At 42.4% G+C, this 12,413-nt stretch overlaps 2 protein-coding genes across 3 annotated transcripts in view; both read left to right on the top strand.

Annotated features, from left to right (window-relative positions):
• Positions 1-12,413, top strand: part of LOC139814476 (uncharacterized) — a 172,820-nt gene that overhangs the window by 79,558 nt on the left and 80,849 nt on the right. The window lies entirely within an intron of this gene.
• Ftz-f1 (ftz transcription factor 1) overlaps positions 401-12,413 on the top strand; it is a 36,738-nt gene continuing 24,725 nt past the window's right edge. For both annotated transcript variants that reach the window (XM_071780736.1, XM_071780735.1), the window contains exon 1: positions 401-2,865. In XM_071780736.1, coding sequence (XP_071636837.1) covers positions 1,644-2,865 — 1,222 coding nt within the window. In that variant the 5' untranslated portion in view covers positions 401-1,643. The remainder of the gene's footprint in view (positions 2,866-12,413) is intronic.

Below are 12,413 nucleotides of genomic sequence, written 5' to 3'. Positions count from 1 at the left end.
AACAACGGCAACCGCAGCGGTACAAGTAGCGTCGTCTCGTTATCTTCATCACCATCATCATCATCATCGTCAATCCGACGTCCCCGGACGACGCGCCGCAGGGGAACGACGTGGGCCGTTCTCGTCGTCGTCGTCGTCGTCGTCGTCGTCGTTGTCGTTGACGACGTTGTTACCACTGCGCGCTCGCAGTGATACGTCACGTATACCGTGTCTCGCAAAGGCGGCCTCCCCGGCAGTCTCTACCTACCTACTCTATCCATGTGCTGACGGTAGGGCAGCGGAAGGGAGGGGGCGGGCCCTTCGGGAAAGCAACGAGCCGAGAGGACAACTAGTCGTACGCAGATAGGCGAGCTGTCAAGGCACTCAGCCGCTCAGCTCCGGTCCCGGAGTCCCTTGTTGATCGCGCGCTCGTCCGTTCGTTCGCTCGTTCATTCGCTCACTCGCTCAACTCGCTCGCTCGCGCTCGCCGGTCTATTAGTCATTCGAATTACAGTGCGTGCTAGCGCTCTCTTTCGCGCCTTCCTCCACTCGCGATAATACAATCGCGATTGTGTGTCGCACGTAGACCCGTGCCGTGTTTGTTGACAGTCTCGCGCGCCCCTGTGCTACTACCGCGGCGCTCCTCGGTCCTCGTGTCGTTGCTGTCGCATGTGTGTCCGTCCATCTGTCCGCCTCATCCGTGGTGTTACTCGCCGGAGTCCGGACGCGCGATATGCGGATGGACGTATTCGTCGTACGCGAGTCTCGTCGTCCGCATCGTGCTCGGCGATAAGTTGGATTACAGTGTGCGGACAGGAGAGGAAGCGACGAGGTTCGAAAGGGGGCTTCTTTGTGCTGTTTGCCGTTCGTTCGCTCCGTTTCGACAGTGGCGAATGTTAACGCGCGCGGCGACATTCGACGATTGTTATCATGCCTCGGACGTAGTCCCGTCGACCTCGACCGACGACTTTGTGTATCCGCATATACGTTTGGTGGTGCGCGATGGTTTTTCTCGGTAAACGTGTGTAACCCGCGAAAAAGAGAGAGAGTGAGAGAGGGAGAGAGAGAGAAAGAGCGTGACTGGTGATCGATATTCTTATTCGTGCCCCAGGGCACCAAAGTCGAGTGTGTGTTCCCTCTTCCCGTACCCGCGGAGGAACTCGCGCTTCCTCCTCGCTACGAACTGTGCCGGCGTTTTATTTGTTGACATCGACGTCATCGTTGCCGTCGTCGAAAACGACATCAGCGGGCGCGCCAGGTTGCATTTTACGAAACATTTAACAACCGGCTTGCCGGAAATTACGCGTTCGCCTAAACGGATCGAGAGCGATGTCCCGCGAACGTGACCAACTGAACGGAATAGATAGACACAAATATACAAAGATATATATAGATGTAATTTATTGACACCTCCTCGAGAAGTCAGCTTGATCGACGTTACGCGACGATAGCAGAGTAGTGCCCAGAAATTTAGTAAAGATTTAAGAAAGAAACGTCGGAGTGAGAAAAGGGAGGAAAGTCAAAACGAGTCAAAACGAACGTCTCTGTGTCATCGCATCGGGCGCATCTGAGAGGGTGGCAGGGGGGCTTAAGTAGCCCCGTTTCACACACATATATGTGCCGATACGCGAGCACGTCCGTCCGTCGTGCGGTGCTTCTCGCGCATGGGTGATATGTTATTGGAGATGGAGCAGCATTCGGGCCTGATATCCCTGAGCATGTCGCCGTTCCACCTGAGTCCGCAGGGCAGCCCGCAGGCCGCCGGACAGCAGCCCCCGCAGCAACAGCCGCAGCCGCACTACGGCTCGTCGGCTTATAGCAGTTGCGCGCAGAGCTCGCCATCGCCCATGTGCCATCAGCCGCAGTCGCAGTCGCAATCGCAGCAGCAGCAGCAACAGCAACAAATGTCCGCTCACAATCAGGCGGCACAGTCGCAGGGCATGTCGAGTTTCGAGGCGGCCTTCTTCGACGCCCCCCTCGAGGATCATCGATGTCCCGTGTGCGGACACAAGAACATATCCAGTTATCAGTGCGGTTTGCAAGGCCTGCTCACGTGCGAGAACTGCAAACATTTCTTCAAGCGCAACAGCTCGCCGTGCAGTAATAAAAAGGTTTACACGTGTCTCTTCTCTCAAACGGGGGGTGGCGGCGGCGGTGGCGGCGGCGGTGGCGGCGGCGGTGGCGGCGGCGGCGGTGGCAATGGCAATGGCGGTGGCGGCAACAGCGGTAACGGGGGTGGTAGTGGCGGTGGCGGTGGCGGCGGCGGCGGTGGCGGTGGTACCTGCGGCGCGTCTTCGGCACTCGAGATCTGTGCCAACAAGAAAGTGTACACGTGTCTATTCCCGCCTACAGGAGCCGGAAGCGGTAACGGAGCCTGCGGCGGCACGTCCACCAGTCTCGAAGGTAACGGCGGCGGTGGCGGTTATGCCAGCAGCGGCAGTGGCAGTGGCAACGGCGGCGGCCCTGCCGCCGGAGGTGGCGGTCCAGGCGCGGCTAACGCCACGATCAGCGGCGGGCCGGCTGTCGCCACGGGAGGTGGCAACGTCGCCGCCGGTTCGGTCCCGACCGGCGGTGGTACCCTATGTCACCCTGGCCTGGGCCAGGTCGGTGTCGTGACCGGCTCGATACCGTGCCCGTCCGATTTCCCGGACACCAAGGACATCGTCATCGAGGAGCTGTGTCCCGTATGTGGCGACAAGGTGTCCGGTTATCACTACGGTTTACTCACGTGTGAGTCCTGCAAAGGATTCTTCAAGCGCACCGTCCAGAACAAGAAGGTCTACACGTGCGTGGCTGAGAGATCCTGTCACATCGATAAAACTCAGCGGAAGCGGTGTCCCTTCTGCCGTTTTCAGAAGTGCCTCGAGGTCGGCATGAAACTCGAAGGTGAGTCCTTTTCAGTGTTACTTATCGAACGATTATTAAAGATATACCTACTTAAGACTTAAGCGCACGGTCGTGCAACGAAATAATTCAAAGATAATTTCGTTTAAAGCTTTCTCCGACCGCCTCGTAAGCGAGAGTAGGACGTCAACAAATATTTTACTTTCATTCGCTGTTTCTTCGTTCGCTCGGCGTATATTCATTTTTTAGTATGAAAATGCAAACTGATGTAAAGCACCAAGAGATAATTTCGAGTAAACTGAAAAAAAATTCCATACGATTGAAAATATGTAACATAGTTATACTATAAACATTACAATAAGACCTGTTCTACAATATGTCGTATGTCGCTGTGGTGGGATGTCGGAACGCGGCCAATGGTCCAATGAGGAGAACTCGTTTTCGAAAAAGAAATTCTCTCATTGGACTATCGACTGCATTCTGACATCCCACAGCGATGTATACAACGTATCGTGGAAAGGGAAAGAAACAGCGATGGCACCAGAAGCGAAAAAAGATTATTTGTACACTTTGAAGACAAACACGAGGAATATTTTAAGCATTTGTAGCGTTTTACATTTCTAATATACTAGTGATAAGCGCCGTTCGATGCCACCCGCAACATAATTTACGAAACGCTTACGATAATCTTTACATTTATGTCAAATATAATAATAATAATAATTAATCTTTATTAACGGGACAAAATACCCTTTAACATACAGTCAGAAAAAGAGAACATACATTTTACAAAATCTAATACGAAGAGTATTTTTATATCAAGCCGAGACTCTGGATTGATTTATTAATTGATATTACGAGATATTACGAGATAAGTCGAGAAAGCTTTAGTTTGAAAGTAGTTACAGAGCCGCAAAAGAAATCTACCCTATTGGAATAATTGCTCGCAGAGATAATCAATCTATTAAGCAAGAATTTGTCCCATAAAGTACGGTTCTATCCGATATGAAAGACGGAGTACTGCTTTAAGTTTCTAGTTGGAATGCTAAAATTTCTTAACAAATCTGGACCATCAATAAAGTAATTATATTTGATTATTAAAATTGAAGAGGGGGGATTAGAATTATTGCGGAAAAAATTATATACAAGCTTTAGTGCGTACCGTTGAAAAGCGACTCCCGAGAGAAAAACTCAAACGCGAAGAGAAGAGAAGAAGAAAGGATGAATTTTTTCGAGTTACGACCTTTTTTTACAGAGCAGTTTCGATTTTAATAGCAAAAGGTGTCGAAAAGAATTTTAGCGAAATATCGAAATATCTATGCATCTTATCAGATAAATAAATAGTCCAATAAATGATCCAATATATTACTACATGTTAAAAGCATATTTCGTATAACACCAATAGATATCTAGGAACAAAAAGTCTGTCAAAAACTGAATCGATTTATTGAATCGCACGGGAAACGTTATAGATATATATATGTATAGATTTGTAACTCGTTATGTAGATAACATCTCGCGAAGAATTTTATCGACGGGCATCTGTTATAAAAAATAATGTTTTATGTGCATACGCGCAGTTGAGAGAACCTATGGATCAATGCACGTGAAATACGACGCAAAGAATACTATTTCAATTTTCTAATTTTCATAATTAAAAAAACGATAATATTAATTCTGATTGTTAAATTGTGTGATGAAGGTTATCGCGATGAAGGTCTGAATCGCAATATCGGATAACAGCTAGCGTAACGTTAATGCCTCACATATAACTGATAACAGGCTAATAATAGACCCAAGTGCAGATCGACATAACGTCATTAAGTAAAACGTTATACAAAGTTCCCGCAAAATCGCCAAAGTCTCATTCTAGATTTCTAGAGAATTAAATGTAAATCTACGCGTATACTCGTGTATTAAATCCACGCCTATTTCTACGTACGAGTACAGTACATTCAAACACAAAGTTTATTTAAAGATAAAGGATATAAAAGGAGGTTAACGAACCAAGCAAAATATACGTGCTAATAAAGTATTAATAAATAATGTGAACAAACGTTTCGACCTGTAATAAAGTAAAGTCTTCAGTGCGATATAACATAACCGTCACTTACAAACTAAAATTAATGAAATATAGTCAGATTATAAAATTCGTAAAACAAGTATGTAGAATACCAAATTATCTGGAGAAGAGTCTCTTGATGTGCAAATACGATGGAATGGGCTCTCATAATGTAATTGTTCAAGTGATGCATAAGTGTAGGCTGTAAAGGAACCGATTTTGTTAGGAACAGAAAGATTGAGGATAAATATGAAAAAGTTGGTATTAGTTACATTATAAATAAGAAAGAGGAAAGTATAAAAGAAGTAATAAAAACATAGAGAAAGATAATTTTTTATTACTTGATTAAACGTTAAATTGGTCTTAAAGAGATTTTTTTAAAGAGAGAAAAAAGAAACAAGTTTATTTTTTTCGTCGTTATAAAAAGAACCTGCATATGAATATCCAATTCCGCGGCGGGCATGTGATCGCCCGTTATCTATCAATTGCATCGCGCGTCGTTTTAATAATTTCTCCAGTTTAGGGTGAGTTTAAAAATTCAGCACAAATCCACCGCATTTTTATTGAACACAAATGATAACATGACGTCTCCGATGGATGTTTGATGGCCTGTTTTTAAGAACGGTTCGATAAACATTAATGGATTTAACTGAATTCAATAATAAGTATATGTATCTATGATCAAGACTGGTAGACATCAACAATTTAATATTTATATACGTGCATATAATTCTAAAACCCGGTTACAACATTTGTTACACATAATTCTGGCTTAGTTCTTGACTTTCACCAGGCGTGAGCCACGTTTTCCCGCCAACAGCGGTCCGGTGTCACCGACATTATTATGTTTTATGTTATCTCTTGTTGAATATCTCCGCGCGAGTGCCGCTAACCGCGCGCGTCAAAAGCCGTTTATGCGCGCGTTCGGTTATCGTCGTGGTCATCGTGGTCGTCGTGGTGATCGTCGTGGTAGTCGTCGTCGTCGTCGTCGTCGTCGGTTGGACTCGGTTCTCGTCAGCGTGACGCTCGGGCGTTTCCGCACCACGCTCATACGAACTTAACCTTATTACACACCGTGAAAGCGATTAATCGAGTCTCACACCGCGTGCTCCCTTTCGCCGTTTTAAAGCTCGGGAATGCGCGCTGGACGGCAAGCGATGGCACGTATGTATGTATCTCTTTATAGTCACGCGAATCGATCGCGCGCGCGCGCCTCTTCCCCGCGATATTCGAGTCGGAGCGGAGAAGCGGTCGTTCCTACACGCTGGACAAACGAAATTACGTCACGGCACGGCACGGCACTAGTAACACAATTACGCGCCATTATCTACCCGCTTACGTTTGGCCCCATTAAAACTCCTGCGTCAACAATTTCTTCTTAATTAGCAGGCGGCTCTGTGAACTTCGGTAACTTATAGACGATATATAAATTATGCCGTGTGATAATTTTACTCTTACGCGAGGAAATATTTTACGAGACTCTTTCTCCTTCGTAATTAAATTAATAACGTCTGGCGAGCCGCTTGATATAATAATTTCTTAATTTCTAATTATATCTTAATTCAAGATAAAATTAATACAAAATCGGTCACACGTATATTCACGCACGCACACGAACGCGCACGCGCGCGCGCATACGACGCGTAATAAAATTAAATTGAATTGAGTTATAAACAGGCTAGTTCGATCGATGCTCCAATTTCGGTGCTTTCCGCCGCTCGCGATTACGCTCGCATTTGTCGAGACACGGGGGGGAGGGGGAGGGGGGAGTTCAGAAATACCGCCAAGAAAATGCAATCCGAGTAACTGGGTCTAGGCCCCCAAGGCCCAACGATTAAGCGAATCTCGAAACAGCGTCTGTTGCAATTGCCGTCTTTGCACACCGTTTTCCACGACGCGTTCCTACAACGGCAAACGGGGGAGATTGCTTAACGCGGAAAGTTTCCAGAGTGCTTGCGAGTGTTTACGAAAGGAAGGGGTTTCTTTTTACCTGCATCGCGTCTCTTACCAAGTTTTACAAAGAAAGAGGGAAAAAATTCTGTGCCGACGAAGATCCCGCAGAAAATGCGCGTAAAATGCGTGTGTCTGTGAAGTTGGCATATCATTTTCCAGCAGATCAAAAATAAAAGGCAGTTCTTGTCGCATGCAGTCGAGTTCTATAGTTCCTGATACTTTTTAGTAATAGTTCTGGTGATTTTACCCAAAAAACAGTCGATCGAAAAAATGATCTGCTAACTTCCCGTAGCAGATCATTTTCTAGCAAATCAAAAATAAAAAAGAGTTCTTGTCGCATGCAGTCGAGTTCTATAGTTCCTGATACTTTTTAATAATAGTTCTGTTGATTTTGCCAAAAAAAGTCCATTGAAAAAATTATCTGCTAATTTTCCAAAATCTCGGAGTTCCGGTTTATTTAAAATATTTTTCGAATAGTTCTGAGCATACTGAAGCATTTTCTAAAAAGTTCTCGACATTAGCAATGTTGTACGATTGTTTAAAAAATTAATACCGCCCAAAAACCGAGTACTTAGAGAGAATAGTGTGATATGCTGTACGAAATGTCGCAGTTCCGGTTTATCTAAAATATTTCTCGAATAGTTCTGAACATACTAAAGCATTTTCCAAAGAGTTCCCGACCCTGGCAATGTCGTATGATTGTTTAAAAAATTAATACCGCTCGAAAACCGAGTATTTAGAGAGAATAGGGTGATATGCTGTACGAAATGTCGCAGTTCCGGTTTATCTAAAATATTTCTCGAACAGTTCTGAACATACTAAAGCATTTTCCAAAAAGTTCCCGACCCTGGCAATGTCGTATGATTGTTTAAAAAATTAATACCGCTCGAAAACCGAGTATTTAGAGAGAATAGGGTGATATGCTGTACGAAATGTCGCAGTTCCGGTTTATCTAAAATATTTTTCGAATAGTTCTGAACATACTAAAGCATTTTCCAAAGAGTTCCCGACCCTGGCAATGTCGTATGATTGTTTAAAAAATTAATACCGCTCGAAAACCGAGTATTTAGAGAGAATAGGGTGATATGCTGTACGAAATGTCGCAGTTCCGGTTTATCTAAAATATTTCTCGGATAGTTCTGAACATACTAAAGCATTTTCTAAAGAGTTCCCGACCCTGGCAATGTCGTATGATTGTTTAAAAAATTAATACCGCTCGAAAACCGAGTATTTAGAGAGAATAAGGTGATATGCTGTACGAAATGTCGCAGTTCCGGTTTATCTAAAATATTTCTCGAATAGTTCTGAACATACTAAAGCATTTTCCAAAGAGTTCCCGACCCTGGCAATGTCGTATAATTGTTTAAAAAATTAATACCGCTCGAAAACCGAGTATTTAGAGAGAATAAGGTGATATGCTGTACGAAATGTCGCAGTTCCGGTTTATCTAAAATATTTCTCGAATAGTTCTGAACATACTAAAGCATTTTCCAAAAAGTTCCCGACCCTGGCAATGTCGTATGATTGTTTAAAAAATTAATACCGCTCGAAAACCGAGTATTTAGAGAGAATAGGGTGATATGCTGTACGAAACGTCGCAGTTCCGGTTTATCTAAAATATTTCTCGAATAGTTCTGAACATACTAAAGCATTTTCCAAAGAGTTCCCGACCCTGGCAATGTCGTATGATTGTTTAAAAAATTAATACCGCTTGAAAACAATTATTGCCAGAGTCGGGAACTTTTTAGAAAATGCTTTAGTATGTTCAGAACTATTCGAAAAATATTTTAAATAAACCGGAACTCCGAGATTTTGGAAAATTAGCAGATAATTTTTTCAATGGACTTTTTTTGGCAAAATCAACAGAACTATTATTAAAAAGTATCAGGAACTATAGAACTCGACTGCATGCGACAAGAACTCTTTTTTATTTTTGATTTGCTAGAAACTGATCTGCTACGGGAAGTTAGCAGATCATTTTTTTGATCGGCTGTTTTTTGGGTAAAATCACCAGAACTATTACTAAAAAGTATCAGGAACTATAGAACTCGACTGCATGCGACAAGAACTGCCTTTTATTTTTGATCTGCTGGAAAATGATATGCCAACTTCACAGACACAAAATGCGTCCCGATAATACGTGCACGCGGAAAAACGAAAACAGCACGGACCGCGCCTATCTACGAGAAAAGTAATTAAACTGAATTGTGAACAAGGTAGAAAGAGGGAGGGGAAGGGAGAAGAGAGTTTCGATAAGATCGTGATTCGATAATTTGACACGAAGTATATCATTAAGTGATAATATCCATCATAATCGTGGCCCGATGCTGTCATTTCGTCGCTGCAAAATGTAAAGAGCATAGAGCATAGAGTAACGATTGTGGTCTGATTTTTCCTTCCGTCGCTTCATCGTTATACGTTTTTCGACTCGTTTCACTCTCTCGCGTTGTTCGCTTCGGCGTTAATAAATTATTTCTACGCATTCGTCGCCGAAAGCGGAGTTTGTTTAACTCTGTTTGATTAATCATCGCGATTTTGAATTGTACACGAGCGCGCTTTCTCGAATAATTTACGACGAGATCGCGGCTCGATTCGTCTACCGATTTGCCTTGTGTGAAAGAAAGAAACGCAACGAGGCACGAAAAAAGCCGGCGAGCACACTTGTGGTAATCAATGCGCGATAACACCTGTCAAAGATCCGCGGCAAACTCGAGCCGTTTTCAACGACGCGTGAATGAGCTGGCAAAATGAGCAGTTCCGCGCCTACGACTTTGTAAGCAATTTAAAAACTATCTTGCTAGCAATGAACCCGTCGGACGAGATGCTCGTGAGGTTTCCGGAGCGCGTTAAAAGAAATAGCCATTAGTTATTAATAATAATTTATGTTAGCGTTTGTGGTAATTAATTAATTGTGTAACGTATGACCTCTTAATTTTCTTTCAAGTAATTACATTTCGATAAAGAAGTCGCCTAGTATTATAGAAATATTTCAACGCATTAACATAAAGTTAATTAATCATTTATTAAATGCAGTGCAGTTGATCTTGGTCATCGAAAAAACGATAAAGAATCAATTACCTCCTATATCTCTATTCCACGTTCAGTGTCAATAATTTAAAATTGTTCGTGTAGGTATTTAATTTAATTTAATGATAATTTGATGATGAGATTTGATAATAAAACCTTAAATTTTATTCGCTTAAGGAAAATATCAATAGTTTAATTATTATTATGATTGAAATATAATCACGATGATTGGTCGTTATATTTATAGTTTTTTCGTGTATGTCGAAAATTCTTAAATGCGGCGAGCGAGGACGCGCAATTCTTCGCGTTCGATATTATTCAACATGTCGCGAAACGCAGCGCGGTTTTGCGCAATTTACAAGCATGACCGTACGTACACGCAATAAAGTGCCAACGCTCAGGTTTCAGTTTCGCAGGTGCGAACAATTTGCCCAGCGGTTAAGTAAATGAGCTTATCTATTCTTATACCGACGATAATGCCACTTTACTTTTCGCCAGAGAGTTTATATAAATATCCGCATGCAGACTCTCTGAGACTCGCGTCTGGGATAGCAATTTAAATCATTCCCGAGTCATGACAATTAACGAATAATGTTTGCCGACTATGCAAAAAAAATCCGGGTGATACATTACAACGATATATATTTATTATAGATGCATAATGCGCGCTTGGTTTCGTGTTTCGATGAAACCGGCATCAAATATATTGAACCGGAATACATCCCGGCATGTGTACGTGTGTGTGCATGCGCTAACTAATATTGTGATAAAATTTAACTTAATGCGCGACAAGGCGGACATAGGCTCTCTTTATCAAAATTATAGTACGTTCAAACAGCGACGACATAAAGAAAAAAAATTTGCTTTCGACAGAGCGAGTGTGGTCTGTGCGAAACGCGCTGTTTTACGAGTTGTTGTTAAATAGAATTTTTTCGATGGAACATCAAATCCAAAGACCGTCGAATTTTAAAAACGCAAGATATTGCAGATTTATTGCATATCTTTATAATGATACAATACGTTACAAGCTAATAGGATAATATCTGAGAAATAATAGCGATAAAATTACTAAAGTCAAGCCCGCATTTTCTTTCATGTTTGATTACTCATTTCAAAAGAATAACGCTGCTTTCCCTCTCTCTCTCTCTCTTTCTCTCTCTTTCATAAAGAAGTTCGCCAATCGTTTCTGCCAGCAATATGTTTAGCGTTTTACAATTTATCGTCACTAGTTGCATTATTGCCAGAGTAATTTAAATGTAATGACTCATATTCAAAATGATAATATAAACTATCTGTATAAATATACGTCGATATGCTCGATGCCGAAAGAGAAGCATGCGTAGTCAAGTACGCACATCAAGAAATTACGCTGTTTTTATCGGGTGCGGGAAGGAGGGGGAGTCTTAAAAAGGGATAGTATTTCACGACCATCGTTCGCAGCCGCGGGAACGCCTTTCGTACTCGTACGACGAGCACAACACGTTCGAGTGAAACTCGTTAATCCTTTGGCAGCATAATAACCATATATATGTGCATATATACGGACAGTAAAGTCTCGGAGATCGGTAGAGGAAGAAAAAACTGTAATTTCCGTTCGCAACTCGGCGAGGAAAAGAATCAAGTTTTCTTCCGTCTCGAGTCACCGAGTTCATCTCTCGCGACGGAACTGTTGTTGCGAAGAGTTATTGCGTTATCAAAATACCGTTTGAATGAAAGCTACCTCGAGCAAGAATCTAGACTCTCTTTGTTTACGATTAGCTGTCGCGTGCAAAGGGAACCTCTTGCACGTAGTCGGCAACTACGAGTGCACGTGCATGTCGGGACGCAGCCGGAAACATGTCGCGATTTTGTTCGATGGCAATAATTTTGTTCCCCGGTTCGTACTAACGTATCTATATATAGAAGACGAGAAGGTTGAAACTTCCTTAGGTTCGGCGCGCGTCTATAGAAAGTTTTTAATCTTACGCTGGGTCTCTCGATATAAACAAAACTCAAATATAGAATTGGGAGAGACTTTTGAATCGGATTTCGATTTTGAATAGAAAGTTTCTTTTTTTCACGATTTAAGAAAAATGCTTCAACCGATCCTTAACACATCCTTAATCGTAACTAACAATAAGTACAAAGTATTTTTCGCTGTTCTTCCATTTTATACTGTTTCAATATTTCTCAGCTTGTACACATGATGTATACATACGTGATGTGTAAATACATGTGAGTGTAAATTCGCAAAGTCTAAATGACTGCGGATCAGAATCGAAAATGTTTATACGATCGTAACGCTTGTAAAGAATACTCGCAATATGCCGCTTCCTAAATTTTTACGAAACATAGCAAGTTTTTCTAGAACGGACAAAGATAATTTTGAAGCTAAAATCAGTTTTTGAAGCTAGAATATCAGCAGAAAAAGGCAAGCATGTTAAAATTAATGTTAAACTTATTCAATTGCGAAGTTTCCTAGCCTCTGTAACAGATCAAAAATGATCGACGATAAACAATTTTTATGTAAACAATAATATATTATAACCTTTATAATACAAACATGAGT

This window comes from Temnothorax longispinosus, chromosome 6, assembly GCF_030848805.1.
Source record: "Temnothorax longispinosus isolate EJ_2023e chromosome 6, Tlon_JGU_v1, whole genome shotgun sequence".
NCBI lineage: Eukaryota > Metazoa > Arthropoda > Insecta > Hymenoptera > Formicidae > Temnothorax > Temnothorax longispinosus.
This window is presented reverse-complemented; position numbering and strand designations above follow the sequence as displayed.